At 38.6% G+C, this 17120-nt stretch overlaps 2 protein-coding genes across 5 annotated transcripts in view; one reads left to right on the top strand and one right to left on the bottom strand.

Annotated features, from left to right (window-relative positions):
* Positions 1–3335, top strand: part of NFE2L3 (nuclear factor, erythroid 2 like 3) — a 32869-nt gene extending 29534 nt beyond the window's left edge. Inside the window, exon 4 of the mRNA XM_012496827.2 lies at positions 747–3335. Coding sequence (XP_012352281.2) covers positions 747–2006 — 1260 coding nt within the window. The 3' untranslated portion in view covers positions 2007–3335. The remainder of the gene's footprint in view (positions 1–746) is intronic.
* A 2532-nt stretch (positions 3336–5867) lies between these two features.
* Positions 5868–16998, bottom strand: HNRNPA2B1 (heterogeneous nuclear ribonucleoprotein A2/B1). 4 transcript variants are annotated; one of them, XR_004026474.1, is made up of 13 exons: positions 16741–16959; positions 13992–14027; positions 13783–13893; positions 13480–13626; positions 12970–13180; positions 12722–12823; positions 12566–12646; positions 12003–12065; positions 9728–9847; positions 9404–9526; positions 8656–8738; positions 7153–7286; positions 5868–6620 (listed from the first exon to the last, which is right to left on the bottom strand). XR_004026474.1 is itself a non-coding variant. In XM_003270436.4 (12 exons), exons 1-11 carry the CDS (start codon positions 16744–16746, stop codon positions 8677–8679), a joined length of 1062 nt encoding a protein of 353 aa, XP_003270484.1. In that variant the 5' UTR covers positions 16747–16959; the 3' UTR covers positions 6285–8499; positions 8656–8676. The 4 variants fall into 4 exon arrangements, 2 of the variants coding, with proteins under 2 accessions (XP_003270484.1, XP_003270483.1); XR_004026475.1 differs by having other exon boundaries at positions 7216–7286; XM_003270436.4 differs by having other exon boundaries at positions 6285–8499.
* Between the last annotated feature and the right edge of the window lie 122 nt (positions 16999–17120).

Raw genomic sequence — 17120 nt, 5'->3', positions numbered from 1 at the left:
GAACATATCTGCACTGACCTTTTGGTGAATAAATACAACTCCTTTACTTGGATGACACAGCAGTTTAAAGTAATGCTTATTTTTACAGAAGCACTTCAGCTTAGAATTAACCAAATATGTATAGCATTCCTCTTTCCAAGTAATCCCAAAGGTATAATCAAATTTAGACTGGTCATGGAAAACAGCATGGAGGTTTCTCAAAAAACTAAAAATTGAACTACCATGTGATCCCACTATCAGGTATTTATCCAAAGGAAAGGAAATCAGTCTATCAAAGGGACACCTGCACCCCCATGTTTATTGCAGCAATATTCACAATGGCCTTATAGTTTTAGTGCTTAGAGGCACTTAAACAACCTTTCTCCTCCAGACTACTACTTCACTGTAGTTTATTATCCCTGACCCTCCACAATGTGATTACCAACCGCTAGGATGAGTTGCTTCTTATTATAAAGTAGTAAATTACAAGATTTTAACATTAGACTTTTTAAGAAGAAAGTGCAGTCAGCTTTTATACTAATCAATCTTAATTTCTACGTTACTCAGAATTCCAGGTATTCTGATTTGGACTTACATCTCGTATTGTATTGCCTGTATTTTAACTGGGAAGTTACCGCCAACAGCATCTATCGCTATTAAATATAGAGGAATTAACAAAAGAGGGGAAAGTAAAGTTGTGTTAGGTAATAGAACTGCTTCAGAAATAGGGCTATATATGTTTAAAGTGTTTTTCCTTCGTTTTTCAGGGCATCTCATTGGGAGATATTCCTCTTCCAGGCAGTATCAATGATGGCATGAATTCTTCACCACATTATCACGTAAACTTCAGCCAGGCTATAAGTCAGGATGTGAATCTTCATGAGGCCATCTTGCTTTGTCCCAACAATACATTTAGAAGAGATCCAATAGCAAGGACTTCACAGTCACAAGAACCATTTCTACAGTTAAGTTCTCCTACCACCAATCCTGAGCAAACCCTTCCTGGAAATAATTTGACAGGATTTCTTTCACCGGTTGACAATCATATGAGGAATCTAACAAGCCAAGACCTACTGTATGACCTTGACGTAAATATATTTGATGAGATAAACTTAATGTCATTGGCCACAGAAGACAACTTTGATCCAATCGATGTTTCTCAGCTTTTTGATGAACCAGATTCTGATTCTGGCCTTTCTTTAGATTCCAGTCACAATAGTACCTCTGTCATCAAGTCTAATTCCTCTCACTGTGTGTGTGATGAAGGTGCTATAAGTTATTGTACTGACCATGAATCTAGTTCCCATCATGACTTAGAAGGTGCTGTAGGCGGCTACTATCCAGAACCCAATAAGCTTTGTCACTTGGATCAGAGTGATTCTGGTTCCCATGGGGATCTTATGTTTCAACACATATTTCATAACCATACTTACCACTTACAGCCAAGTGCACCAGAATCTACTTCTGAACCTTTTTCATGGCCTGGGAAGTCACAGAAGATAAGGAGTAGGTACCTTGAAGACACAGATAGAAACCTAAGCCGTGATGAACAGCGTGCTAAAGCTTTGCATATCCCTTTTTCTGTAGATGAAATTGTCAGCATGCCTGTTGATTCTTTCAATAGCATGTTAAGTAGGTATTATCTGACAGACCTACAAGTCTCACTTATCCGTGATATCAGACGAAGAGGGAAAAATAAAGTTGCTGCGCAGAACTGTCGTAAACGCAAATTGGACATAATTTTGAATCTAGAAGATGATGTATGTAACTTGCAAGCAAAGAAGGAAACTCTTAAGAGAGAGCAAGCACAATGTAACAAAGCTATTAACATAATGAAACAGAAACTGCATGACCTTTATCATGATATTTTTAGTAGATTAAGAGATGACCAAGGTAGGCCAGTCAATCCAAACCACTATGCTCTTCAGTGTACCCATGATGGAAGTATCTTGATAGTACCCAAAGAACTGGTGGCCTCAGGCCACAAAAAGGAAACCCAAAAGGGAAAAAAAGTGAGAAGAAACTGAGGATGGACTGTATTATGTGTAATGTTCAGAAACTATTTGGATCAGAGACCATTGAAACTGCTTCAAGAATTATATCTTTAAGTACTGCTACTTGAATAACTCAGTTAAGGCTCTGTTTTGAAGCTTATGTGGACAAATGTTTAGGACTTCAAGATCACACTTGTGGGAAATCCGGGGGAGCCACAACTTTTCATGAAATGCATTGTATACAAAATTCATAGTTATGTCCAAAGAATAGGTTAACATGAAAACCCAGTAAGACTTTCCATCTTGGTAGCCATCCTTTTTAAGAGTAAGTCGGCTACTTCAAAAAGAGCAAACACTGGGGATCAAATTATTTTAAGAGGTATTTCAGTTTTAAATGCAAAATAGCCTTATTTTCATTTAGTTTGTTAGCACTATAGTGAGCTTTTCAAACACTATTTTAATCTTTATATTTAACTTATAAATTTTGCTTTCTATGGAAATAAATTTTGTATTTGTATTAAAAATTAACTTTTCCCTTTTATACAGAAATCTCAACCAAATTTACCTTTCCTTCCAAAATATCCACATTCAGGAATATAGGTGAATAGCAAATAGAGCAGCATAGCAATTCCTCAGACTCAAGCCAAATTGAGGTCAACATAGTATGCCAAAATAAGGCAAATCCACCCCCCTACCCCAACACTTAACACACAGAATACTATGTGATATAGAATGCATTGAAGACCTATGGTCACTTAAACTGGTAGTTTAAGCCACAGGCCTTCCTCATGTAACCAGAGACAGAATGGGCTACTTGCAAAAATATACACGGAGTTATATTAAATCCATAAAATCTCTGGCAGTAAAGCCAGCCTGAAGGGATGGCCTCACCGTCTTAGAATACTGAGATCTCACCAGAACATTGTAAGCCATATAAACAAACAGTAGGGGAAGAGTCAGTAATGGTGAAACCATCTAAAAGATTTAAGTGTTTAAAATGGGCAAAAGCGATTAAGGGAAAAAAACAGGTGAATTTGAAAATAAACCAGGGTAAGGTAAATTCTAGAAATAATAGCATTTGAAATGAAAACCTCACTTAAGTTCACTGGAACAGTAACAGGAGATTGTTGAATTTTCTGAAGACAGCAATGACCTCACCTAGATGCCTGTTAAGTTTGGGGAACATCAAGATTTTGATGTGTACTGTAATGCTTAATGTGTCCAAATTTTCAAAATGAAGTTTCTGCCACAGGAGCTACAGTGTAAAGTATCACATAAATATCTTGGGCTAGAGAAATGCAGTTTATATATACCGTCGGATTTTTATAATAAAGTTTTTTTCCCAAGGCCTGCTATTTTGCCAGAAATGCTTCTAGATAATATTATTGCCCCTTCAATGACTCATGGTATTCAAATGATCATTTTAGTCTGTTGCCTTTTACAAGGAGTATTGCAAATGTCTTAAGCTTTTGATAGTTTAAAAACACATAAAACATTTCAGTAGGAAATCCTACTAAGTACACTCACACGAGGGCCTGCTTATCAGATAGCATTCTTTTCGAACCTCTAAAAGTCAAGGAAAAGACAGTGGAGAGCAGAATCGATAATCATGGTGACTCTTGTTATCCAGGCTGAAGTGCAGTGGCCCCAATAAAAGATCCAGCCTCAAACTCCTGGACTGCCTCAGCCTCCCGAGCTGCTGATTATGCACCGCCATGCCTGGCCCAAGTTTAAACTATAAAAAACCTTAAATATAGCACACACAGATCTAGTAACTGCAAACTGAATATACTTAAAGATGGTAGTGTCTGTATTGAACTTTATTCCCCACATATAACGCAGCATACTATTTACCTAGCTTCTACCTTGGATTAAATATTGAGTAACCTAGACAACTCAAGTGTATGAGATGTGCTTAGGTCATGTGCAAATGCACGTTTCATATAACGGGGCTACAGCATCCACATATTGGTATTGTGGAGGTTCCCGAAACTGATGGCCCCCTCTCCCATAGCAAGGGACTTTTAATTGGGGCATTAAGCAGCCAGCTTCACAAGATCTAATTGGCTATGGGCTGGCTTCCTGACATAACCCTGCCTCCACCTTAACATGCTGGATTCAAGGCATATAAACTGGAACTGCTTTTCTTGCAGTCCAGTTTTAAAGGCAGAAGGGAATTCCACATTCGGTTTCCAGTGCAAACCAACTAGATTACAAAGCTAATGCCCAAAAGCTGACCATTGCCTAGGACCCTCCACATTACCTACCTAGTTGAGCAGTCTTGATTGCAACATCTAACGTCTTAATCAGAATGAGAAAGACAAGGATAAAGACAACCCAAGTGGGTTGGACATCTTTTCCAATTAAAACTCTCACTTGAGCATCTTCACAAGTGTGATCAGATTTTAGGCCAGTTGTATGTAAACTCCAAGCAAAAAAAGACCATCTAGATTTCTAGGGGTCCCCTGGTCTCTCAAGGCAGGCTTTGGTTCAGCAGAGCTTCAGAACCAGTATACAAGGTTTTTTGTGACATTAACTTCTTTAAACGCATTCTTTCCCCATCTCAGTCTTTGAACTATTTGTTCTCTGGTAAGTCCATGCAACTCACTGATTTGTTACCAATTCCCCTCCACCACCCCGAAACAAGCCAGTGTTAGTGCATTACTAAATAGTGGAAATGTCAAAATTATACAGGGGTGTCAACATCTCAGTATATTAGTTCCAAACCTTAAAGAAAGTGAATTTAAATAACATGCAGTCCAGGTGTCCTGATAGGTGTTTTCTACCTTTTTGCAACCATCAGTGAAGAGACGTGTTGCCTTACATTGTTAGCTCCTGATACCTAACTAGTATTAGGTCAAGCAATTTGGCATCTACCAAATTGGGCTACATGGAAAACCTTACACATACAGAGAAATCTGGTTTCACACTAGTGCATAAACTAAGGGCACCCCCTTGAGTGTGACAGCTGGCATCTAAGACAGTTCCCAATGATCCTTGCCTGCTTGGTAATTGTACCAGGGAATAGAACCCTCCCACCACATTCTGTGACCATAAAGGATGCAAGATGGCACAACTACTTTGTACAGTGTGTTCATTTTACAGCTTTTCTTGCTCAAATCACTCACCAAGGGAAGATGACAACCAGCATTAACTTTACAGCTCTGTTAGTATGCCACTCTGGATATAAAATTCCCCAATCCTACTTCTCTGTGATTGGAACCTTGAGCTTTACCCAGAATCAGTTAAGTTGCTCCCAATTGCTGACCCATAGATGCTGAAGTTTATTTCTCTAAACTGCTCTAAGTACCGAGGTAAGTTGTTACACAGCAACAACATAAAGCCTTGGGCAAAACACAACCTTTCTTCATTTAGGGAACTGTCTCAAAGCAACCCAAGAACTACCTTAAACTTCAATTTCTACAAGAAAAACAGCTCAACACAATATATACACACAGGAAATAAGCCTATGTTGAATATCCAACATTACCCCATGCTTCAATAAACCCTCTTTCAATCAGTTCATTTCAGTCTATTGTGCAATTACCTAATTCTCCCCTATTTGTGTGATATTCCCTTGACCTTGCTGGATAGCAGTTGCTATTTTGAGGTTATACATATCAACCTGATGTATTTCGAAGTTCAACGTCTTTGTACATCCACACATTTTTAAACCTTCAAAATTTTCTTGAAGTTGGGATATTTGTACAAGTCTATAATTGATGAACTCAGCTATTTCAAACAGAAAGCTGCTTTCTATGTTACCTGCTGTTAGTTAGTTTGACTTACCTGTTAGATACCTCACATTATCAAAACCAAAACATCATACAATCAATAAACTTGGCCCTTTTTTTGGTTTTCTGAATTCAGATAAATGTCCAAATAAACACATTAAAAAAACACTGATATTCATTTACTCAGTGTAAACCACAATAAAACTAATTGACATTTGACAATCCAGTACATATTTTAAGCCTCAGTGCTTCTGCAAAGCCACTTAATCTGGACCACTCCAGCCAGTTAACCTTTAAAATCCATGATTTCCAAAATGCCACCAGTATTTCTAAACATACAAGGTAAAGCCAGAAACTTTAGGAGCACTCAAACGCTGAATATACAGTGCACAATGAACAGCATTTTATTGGGGACAGCCAATAATGTCCACAATGCTCTTCTCATTTATGTTAATATTAAAATATGCATAGCTTTGTGAAACTGCTTTAAAAAATTTAGGGGATGGTGATCTTTTAGACAACCGAATGTTTATGAAACAAGATTCACACATTTTATGTGTAAACATTACACCAAGTATTTGGATACAAAAAGTATTTATTTTATAAACTTTATATTTAAAATAGAATTGTAATCTGTCTACTCACAAAACCTAATTTAAAACATGATACATTTATCTCTCTAGCCAATTTGATGTTACTGTTTTACAAACAACACTCATTTTGTAATTGTTTTATATCAAGAACCTCAACTAAATGTTTGTTTTATCAGAAAACATTTCCCTTTTGTTTTAAAGAGTGCTTTTTAAATGAAGGCACCAACAAGAACTACTTTCAGATGGTACAGAATTTCTTATTTCTTGAAGACTCTGTGGTTGACCACTTCTTCATTAGTTACCTGCAGCAAGACACCTTCCTGCCAAAGGAAAAAAAAAGTATCTGAAGAAGTTTATCATGTTTGTCCAAAAGAACCTAAACAACTTCAGTGGTGGTCTTGGGATCAAAGAAGACTCACTGGTGCATATAGTAGAGTAAGCCCTGAGTATCACATTCCTGTAAAGGCAATAAAGCCGGGCAATCAAACTGATGATATCTAAGGAATTTCAACAGCCAACCTACAACTTTCTCTTCAGGGTAAGGCACTAAACTAGAATTACCACATTTAACCCACCTATTTAGTACTGGATACATACAAGCTTCATAACGTAGACAAGACACTTCACTCAAGTATGAACTACTATCTGAAAATAGATTCAACCATTTTTGCCCTACCTTCAGTCTCATCCTGATAAGCATGTACAGTTACAACCATAAAGTAATACAACAAATGTCTTTAATAAAAACCCCTAGTTCACTCAAAATGTTTGATCCAAGAAATGTGAATACACAAGGGTGTAACGATGGGAAATCTCATGATTTATTGAACTTGCAGCCTAACTTTTACCTACCATTTTACTACCAACACCACTGAAGGAACCAAGAAAAGCTTTATTAATGATCACTTGGCTTGCCTCAGCTGTTGAAATGAAGCACTTTAGTCTTTGTGGCAGCAGAATATACTTGTCCATGGTTCATATCAATGCTAAAATTCCAGCAGGGAAAAAAATGATATGTTAAGCACCCAAATCTTCACATGGAGGGGGAGGGGGTGGGAAAAGAAGGAAAAGAAGGGAAAAACAACCAAAATAATTTAAGTAAATGACAGATTGGAAAACAGGGTTTATAAAAATTATTCTCTTGAGTTTATAAATTGTTAAACTCAATTTATAGCTATGTTAAACTACGTAAGAACCACTATACTGAAAGACCATTTAAGAGTATTAGTTTATCTTTTAGGGAGGAAAATTAAGAAAGGAAAAGTAAATAAGATCTTACCTAAAGAAGTTTAACTGAAGCTTAGAACTATTTTGCTCTACACCCTCAGCTTTCGTTGGCATCCTTATAAACTACTGTAGTTAAAGTTTTGTAGAAACAGCACAGTTTTTTAAGACTGGCTGAACTTAGTAGCCGTCAAGAGTTCTCTTGTACTAGACCTGTGTCCCTGAAGAGTACCTCGCTGGGGTTATTTCCTTTCCTTGCATTGAAGAAGCAGCATCTAAAAGATCTAAAAAGGTGTTTCTCCTTGCAGAGATATCCCTTAAGTTATCTACATAATTTTATCCTGATGAATTGCAGACAACACACTTACATCTGACCAGCATTTATCTTATACAAATATAACAACAGCTTTGCAACGGACCTTAATTATACTACCCACTCCTTAACTTATTTAAAATAAAAAGTCTATAATTACACAATTTCCTTTAGAATTATTTTATTAAATCATAAATGTACAACAGCTTCTTAACTCTACACACGCACTTAAATTTTTTAAAGGAAAAACGTTAAGTCTTATTACACCATGATCCTGGCTAATAGCTTTTCAAAACTTTGAGAAAAATCTTAAAAAAGGTTTCACATGTCACCTGAAACTTACAAATTTAACATTATCAAAGAAGGAATGCTTCTACACTCTTACAAAGACCACTAGAAAGAAACAACAATTAAAAAGCTAAGAAACTGTCTCAAAGGCATTTTTTTTTTTTTACAATCCTTCCTCCACAGTAAGGTAATGTTATTAAATAATCCAATCCATTCACAAAATGGCTCTCTGCATCTGCTCTGGTGTCTTCTGCCATATCACTGCATATTTATGCATGACTGAGATAAGAGTTTCCTTAACATTGTTATTTCGATAACCTGAAGCTGTTCTGTTACCTCTGGGCTCTCATCCTCTCCTATTTATACAGTGAAGCCTGTTTCAACAGAAGTAAAGAGTAAAAAAAAAATAGGTTATGAAATTATCCATCTAACCAGATTTTAAGGAAAGATAACATGATCCTAAAAAGCTTTTACTCCTGCAGCTATGTCTCCCAAGATAATAATAATTGTAAAACTCAAAAGCTACTTACCCATGGCAAATAGGAAGAAGCTCAGTATCGGCTCCTCCCACCATAACCCCCACTTCCTCCACTGCCTCCTGGACCATAGTTTCCTGTAATTGTTGGAACAGCAAGAAAAAACAAACTTACTTTGATTTCCCATGATCAGCCTAACACTACAGTTGATTCTATTTTATATCCATCCAGTCTTTTAAACAAGCAGATCCTACCTAATCCTTTGCAGCAGTTAGCAGTTACTTGGGAGAAAAATTACTCAGGTTCATAGACATTTTTATTTCGTGGCTGACCCTATTCTTTTAAATGAAGGGTCCTTTCACCCTCTCATCCTCATTTGGACTAAGGGATTTTTTTTACAGTACATCAAAAGCCCAAGACACAGAAAAATGTTTACTCCTGCTAAAAACCTCAAAAATAAGCTAAACAATGGTTTGAATCATGGTTTAAGGATTTAACTTCAAAGACCCTCATTCCAATGTATACCACTTGCAATGTGGGTTACTATTTAGCTGTTTATGAGCCCCCACCAGAAATAAACTACTGAACACCCCCACCTCCAACACCCCTAATCCCAATTTGATGTCATAACTGCTTGCTGAGTACTTCTGAGATTTATGCAAAATTTCTTTATTTTCACTAAGACTGTACATGGAGCACTGCCCATAGTACAAACTACTTAGTATGTTATCTTCCCTTTAAGTGACAAAAGGCTAATCCTTTAATCACAAAAATCTAAATAACCTCAATGTTTATAAATTACCTCCACCATATGGTCCCCCCATGTTCCTGCTACCACCAAAGTTTCCACTCTTCATTGGACCGTAGTTAGAAGGTTGCTGGTTATAATTTCCAAAATCATTGTAATTTCCACTTCCATAATTTCCTATTAAAAAATTGGAATACTCAGAACAATACAAACATTAAACCAAGGATTTATGACAAAGCTCCCATAAAAACAAATAAAAGCAAACACTTATCCACAAATTTTAAGGGCATCTAGTGAAAAACATTGAAACGAAAGATCAAGTGTTACAAAGACATTAATTCCAAATTCCCACATAAAGGTTGCAGGTGAATTTATTACCTCCTCCATAGTTGTCATAACCACCTCCGTAGCCCCCACCCTGGTTGCCATATCCAGGTCCTCCACCACCATATCCTCCTCTTCCTCCTCCATAACCGGGGCTACCTCCAAAATTGCCACCTATTATAAAATAAGCCTTTAAGTAATCACTTTTTTCAATGCCATTTTGTACTGCCTCCTCACATCCATTTCCAGCTTTCTAAGTTTGCACGTGAAATATTTAATGAAATTCCTCTAAAATAGCTTCAAGGACCAAATACCTATCCTTAGTAAACATTTGGTGGCTGGGGTTACCCAACCAAATGGATAACACCATGTGCACACACTTAAATACCTGTAATGCCACAGCTTTCCCTCAAAACTAAAAATCTTAAGTATCTTGAAATACTTCACGTATATTGTGGGTAAGAATTGTGAGACTAGAGTAGTAGTGTGCACTAGAGAGAAAGTAAAAGAGCATTTCCCCCTACTGGCCCAAAAGATAAAGTTTCTATTATGTCTCCCTACGAATTACATGTCTTAAAACAATGTTCTCAGTTGGGCACAGTGGCTCATGCCTGTAATCCCAGCACTTTGGGAGGCCGAGGTGGGCGGATCAAGAGGTCAAGAGATTGAGACCATCCTGGCTAACACGGTGAAACCCCATCTCTACTAAAAATACAAAACATTAGCCGGGCATGGTGGCAGGCACCTGTAGTCCTAGGTACTCGGGAGGCTAAGGCAGGAGAATGGCGTGAACCCGGGAGGCAGAGGTTGCAGTGAGCTGAGATCACACCACTGCACTCCAGCCTGGGTGAGAGAGGGAGACTCCCCCTCAAAAAACAAAACAATGTTCTTGGCCGGGCGCAGCAGCTCACACCTGTAATTCCAACAGTACGTGAAGCTGAGGCAGGCAGATTGCTTGAGCCCAGGAATTCCAGACCAACCAGGGCAACACAACAAAACCCCCACACCTCTACAAAAAAAACACAAAATTAGCCGGTCATGGTGGCGCACCCTGTAGTTCCAGCTACACAGGAGGCTGAGGTGGGAGGATGGCTTGAGGCTAAGGTTGCAGTAAGCCAAGATCACACCACTGCACTCCAGTCTGAGCAAAAAAGCCAGACCCCATCTCAAAGAAAAAAAACAGACCCAACACTCCACATAGTATGCTCTCTACTGTAAATAGAAGTGGAGACATAAACAAAAATTTACTTTCACATATTGCAAAAACCAAAAAAGGCCGGGCATGGTGGCTCACACCTGTAATCCCAGCGCTTTTGGGAGGCCAAGGTGGGCGGATCACGAGGTCGAGTTCAAGACCAGCCTGACCAACATGGGGAAACCCCGTCTCTTCCAAAAATACAAAAATTAGCTGGGTGTGGTGGTGCACGCCGGTAATCCCAGCTACTCAGGAGACTGAGGCAGGACAATCACTTGGACCGGGAAGGCAGAGGTTGCAGTGAGCAGAGACGCACCACTACACTCCAGCCTGGGTGACAGAGCAAGGCTCCGTCTCAAAAAAGAAACCACATTATTAAAAAAAAAAAAAAAAAAAAAAAAAAAAAAAAAAAAAAGCTTGTGGGCTGGGTCTCAAATTAACTTGTACTTAAATACAAGAACTCAGCTTCCTCTAAAATTTTAATTATAAAAGGTAGAACAGTGAGATTCACTATTTAGTCATGCCTATTGAGTGGCAACACCAGCAATCAAGTCTGTTACCAGCTCATAGTTTTAAATGTCCCTTATTACAAAATCTGTCAGTATCAGCCTTTTCTGTACGCCAATGATATATTTAATATATCACACTTCATGTTTAACGGTAGTTCACAACTGTATCTGCAGCCAGAAGCACACTAAACATTTTGGAAAATTTCCTTAGGTTATACTCTTTGAAACTTATCCTAGGATGCTTACCATCTAGTTAAGGGTTTAGACATATTTCACATTTTTTCCTACATATACCACCCCCTTACGTTTTACTCTGTTAAATCCAATATTCTGTATTTTCCAGAGAAGCATAGTACAAAAATGTATCTAGATCCAATGATTTTGCTTGAGAAAAGATGAGATACTATGATGGTTATCTCTACATTTTCATTTAAAATGGCACTCTATTCCTTAGGCTGTAACAGCTAAGGTGGCAAATTACTTAGAAATAACTGGATCACTATCACCCAAGGCATTTATAAAGGGTAATATAAAATGTTTAAAAACTCAAAATATAAAAGAACTAAACATACGATATGGTTAAGTATTTGTCACATAAACAAACCAAAACGTAGAGGAAACTGACCTCCAGGTCCTCCTCCATACCCATTATAGCCATCCCCAAATCCACGTCCACTGCCATATCCATCTGTTAGGGGCCAAAAAAAAGGTTACATTTACTATAAATGTTCAGCATTATTGCTAATACTCATTTTTTCAGTTCTCTTAATACCTCAGCACAATAGTTAAGAACCTCAGAAAAGCACACTAGTGCTACCAGTTTACTCACAAAACATGAAAGCACATAATTAAAATCTCATTACTGCCTAAATTTTGGACTCTTTTAACAAGTCTTAATTTTAGAGATTCCATTCTATTTATACATAAGAATGACACTTGATGGGGTCAAAACTTTCCTGTCGACACTTCATTTTACATTATTAATCCAGATAAATACAACTGTTATTAATACAACCCTATTAACTTCTTGTCTGGCCAAATCACAACAGCTTGCCAGGATATAACCTATTTGAAGTCTTACGAAAAATTTTGATTTAGGTTGGATTTCTTGATTCTACTAATGAAAACCTAATCATATTTAAAATACAAGCACACTCATCCTTTAAACACGTAGAACTTGAAACTTACCAGATCCTCCTCTAAAGTTACTTCCTGGTCCTGGTCCGAAATTTCCACCGCCACCACGCGAATCCCCAAAGCCGAAGTTGCCTACAATAAATACCCCAGTTAAAAACAAGCCCTTATATATAAATAAAAATAAAGAAAAAACAAAATTAAAGTTACCTCCTCTTCCACTCCTAGAACTCTGAACTTCCTGCATTTCTTGTCTAGACAAAGCCTTTCTTACTTCTGCATTATGACCATTGATGGTATGGTATTTCTGCACTGAAATGAAAAATTCAGACTCCTTTTAAATTAAATCAACAATATTAAGCAACTTTAAAAGTTTACCTTTCAATAAAGTTACAGATGTTAACATACACAAAATTGAATACATGGTAAGAACAGCACATTTGTGGTTAGACACTTACATACGATTTTATCCACAGGATCATGGTCATCAAAAGTAACAAAGCCAAAGCCTCTTTTCTTTCCAGACTGCCTATCAGTAATTATCTCAATGGTATCAATTTTTCCATATTCCTCAAAGTAATCTCTAAGGTGATGTTCCTCAGTATCTTCTTTAATTCCACCAACAAACAGCTTCTTCACAGTTACATGAGCCCCTGGTTTTCCAGATTCCTAAGATAGTGGTGGGGTAAAAGTCATCCCGACAGAAAAAAAACACAAGCATGATTCAAAGCACCCGACCGTAGTACCATACTTGGCTTGTACCCACCTTAAAACTACCAGATATAAAATAGCTTTTAGGGACCTAGCTTTTGAAAAATAAGTTAGCTTAAGAAAATGGTCCAGAAACCCAACACACCTTTAATAAGGGAAAAAACCTTGAGTTAAAACTAACTTCAGAAATACTTTCTGACGTTCAGCAGGGCAGCATTCTTCATGTTAATTGCACAAAACAGTCATGGTTTGCTTACCTCTCTTGCTACAGCACGTTTTGGCTCAACTACTCTCCCATCAATTGAATGAGGTCTTGCAGCCATAGCAGCATCAACCTCAGCCATGGATGAGAAAGTTACAAAACCAAATCCTCTTGATCTTTTGCTTGCAGGATCCCTCATTACCTTTCAAACCAAAGGGGAAACTTTAGCATTTAATCTTATTATAGCTTATAAGTAAAGTCATAATAGAATTTCACTCTGCTGATAGTTATTTCCTCCATGATTCACTTAACATACAGCTAAGACTAATATCCAGTAACAATTCAGTAATTTACGTACCACACAGTCTGTAAGCTTTCCCCATTGTTCGTAGTAGTTCCTCAAACTTTCTTCTGTGGTTTCAAAGCTTAAGCCACCAATAAAGAGCTTACGGAACTGTTCCTTTTCTCTCTGCAAAGGAAAATACCATTTCAATTTTTATTTACATTTTCCTCTTTGTATGCAGGAAATTAAATTCTTAAATATGAGGTGACCTGCTGGCAGAGTACCTTTTTCCTCTCCAAAGGAACAGTTTCTAAAGTTTTCTGGGGGGGAAAAAAAAAACTTACATCAAATTTAAACCATATGTTAAACTGCATTATTAGTTGTGTTACACCAAAAAATTGCCTCAGCTGATCTACACAAGTTTCAAAGTCATTAATGCTTGCTCTAAATTTACTCAACATTAGATTATCTTAAACAAATTATTACTTAAAAAAAAACTTTCTAAGAAAAAAAATCAACAAATGTAGACCGTGGTTATCAAAAGGATTACTAAAGAATCTTTACCAAAAATTTCAACCCTATAACCTAAAAACGCAGATTTCTATTTTTAAGCATCAGAAAATAACTCTTGGTTCGTTGCTTATGACCCAAAGTTTTTATTTCAAGATTCAGTATCTGAAAAGTATCATTTATTTTCCCTTAACTGCCCCCTCTGGTGGTGATTCTAAGTATCTCAGCCAAAAAAAAAAAACTTTTTATAACAAATACTGTTTCTCCATGACTCTCAGTTACGAAAATATTTAAAGGTAAGCATTAGAAATAACCTTAAAATTACTCTTTTAACCATGACAAATTAATTTTTATGACCAGCAGCACTCGAAGCTTAAAAAGTTTAGCTGATTTTTGGTGGACATGTCTATGTTTGATATATGACAATACAGAATATGAATTACTCAGCTTAACCATATGTACAATAAATAAAATACATTCACGTGGCATAATCTCTAAGATAACAATTACTGAAAGCTGAAGCTTACTTGATTGGCGGCCATGTGGTAAGCGACAGGCACAGTTTTCCAAATCAATAGGAAAAGCCTCAGAGCTGAAATCTTTATAGGCTGTACTACAAAGCTTTATTTTGGGCACTTAAGAATGTTAAGTAAACCTGTCTTAAAAAGTAACTAGGTTAAAAAACCTCAAACGAGAGTAACTGATATCCAGGATCAACTTCTACAACTGCATAACGCAAACTAAAAAGTCACACGTAATTTTCAATCAAGAATTATTTTTTGTTCCTAGCAAGCAGCATTAATTGCTGCTCTCATCCCAGTTCTACGGAGCTCTCCCTCCATTCACATGCTCCCAACTGCTAAAAAATAGTGGTAAAAGCCAGTTCACATTTTTTTTCCTGTAGTTTTCAGGCTCGTAAAAATTAAAAAAAAAATTAACTGAAATGATCAAACTAACTCCTATGAGACACAAAGCAGTCTTTTAAAATGGTTACTTGTCAATATGTTTTCATTTTTTCAGCTAGTTTTTATTAATTGTCGTCAGCACATAGGTGTCTCTAAATGAGATTACAGATAATGTACAATTTATAACAAGTCTTACAAATCACTAACAAAAAGCAAAAACTCATTACTTACCTCACAATTTTTCCAAACTTACCCGATGTCCACTATCGATTTTAAACAATGTTATTTTACAAACGTGCTTAGGGTCAAAGAAAATAACCAGGTAGACCCCCTTCGCTTGAGACCTTATGCTTATCAATGTAATGTTCAACCAAGATTGCAAACAAAATGAGAAAAGTAACAAAGTTCAAATACAGAGCGGCCCAGGCCCAAAACAATTCTGCACATCAATCCACACGCATTACAGGAAGGAGCCTCTGAAGCCATGTTTTAATCGAAGTACAACTAAGGACAAAATCGTTATTTCACTTTCCTCGTAATTTCTAACTAATCATCTATAAAGGTCCATGGATCTGTCCCGTAAGGATTAAACTTCTCAGTAAAAACATTACTTAAAATAAGTCAGCTCTACAACTTAAACGGAATCCTTAAGAACAGTAAAGGATTCTGACGCGAATATCCCTCCCCCGCCCAGAAAACCACCTTCGTCCCTGCCCCTCGTGGCCGATGGCTTCCAATTTGTTTATTTTGCTGCGTTTCATCTGCCGTTTTAGTGACTGCAGACCCAGATAAAACCGTTACTCAAAGGAAAAAAAGGGAAAAATATAAAATGGTTTCTTTGTCCTATGGCTCGCACTGAACAAGGCCCGACGCCCTGTGGTGATACCTTCTCTGAAACCGGGCCCGCAAACCCGGAGCACCCCCCCGCCCCGCTCTTCGGTGTGGCTTCCGAACGCAATGGCGCCATTTCCTCGAGGGGAAGGCTGAGCGCCTTTAATGAGGTGCGCAGGACTCTAAAGATCCAAGCTCACAAAACACTCCAAATCCACCTCGAAACGATATGAAAACAGCCCGAGAAGAAAGAAAAATAGTTAACCACTTCTATGCCTTGATAGAGGAAGCACACTAGGAGAGTAAAAGAGTTATCAGGAAAACGCTGAGAGGAAGGCGAGCCATGAAAATGGCGGCCGCCAAATCCGGTTCCCGGGAAAGAGGGGGAGGGGAAGCTCCGCAGCCTCGCTCACGAGGACCCGCTGCCCGCCGAAACGCTCGCCGCGGAGACGCCGTGGCCCCCGAAGCAGTGTGCTTTAGAAAGGGAATAAGAATTCCCGCCTCCGCGCCCCACTTTCACTCCAGCGGGGCAGCGTCCGCCATGTGAAAGCTCCCCATCCCCCACCCCCTAGTGAAGGGAAATGGCGCCGAGAGGCTGAGGGTGGGGAAGCTGTTTGTACGCTCAGGCCTCCGGCCAAGACCCCGTTCATAAACCTCAAGCCCCACTGCTACTGAACCGGTCCCATTTCCTGCCGCTCTCCCACGGAGGCGGCTGGCCGACTTCCACTGAGGCGCCAACGGCCTCGCCATGCCCTTTCCAATAACTCATTGATTTCAAACCCGTTACCTCCATCGCGGACTCAGTCGCTTCAGCCCGATTTCCCGCAGCCGAGCGAGATGAGAGAGATCTCCGCGGACGAACACGAACCGGACTCGTCCTGGCGCTGTAGTGAGAACTGCCACTGCTCGAGAAACAACACTGCGAGGAGCACCTCCGCACGGGACCCGGCGCTGCTGCTACTGCCGCTACAGCCGCTGCCGCCGCTTTTCTAGAACCTTCCCCCCCACTAACGCGTCTTCCTCTACGTCAGGCCGTCGCGTAAACGCCCTAACCGCCGCCAATGGCGGGAAGGCTTTACGCCCCCCCTTACGTCAAATGCGTACTCCTCCCCCCCTTGCGGCCAGCGACAGTACCCGACGTTACTTCCGTAAATGCGCTCAGTGAAT

This window comes from Nomascus leucogenys, chromosome 17, assembly GCF_006542625.1.
Source record: "Nomascus leucogenys isolate Asia chromosome 17, Asia_NLE_v1, whole genome shotgun sequence".
Classification (NCBI taxonomy): domain Eukaryota; kingdom Metazoa; phylum Chordata; class Mammalia; order Primates; family Hylobatidae; genus Nomascus; species Nomascus leucogenys.
The sequence above is the reverse complement of the archived record's forward strand: the minus strand, read 5'-3'. Positions and strand labels throughout refer to the sequence as shown.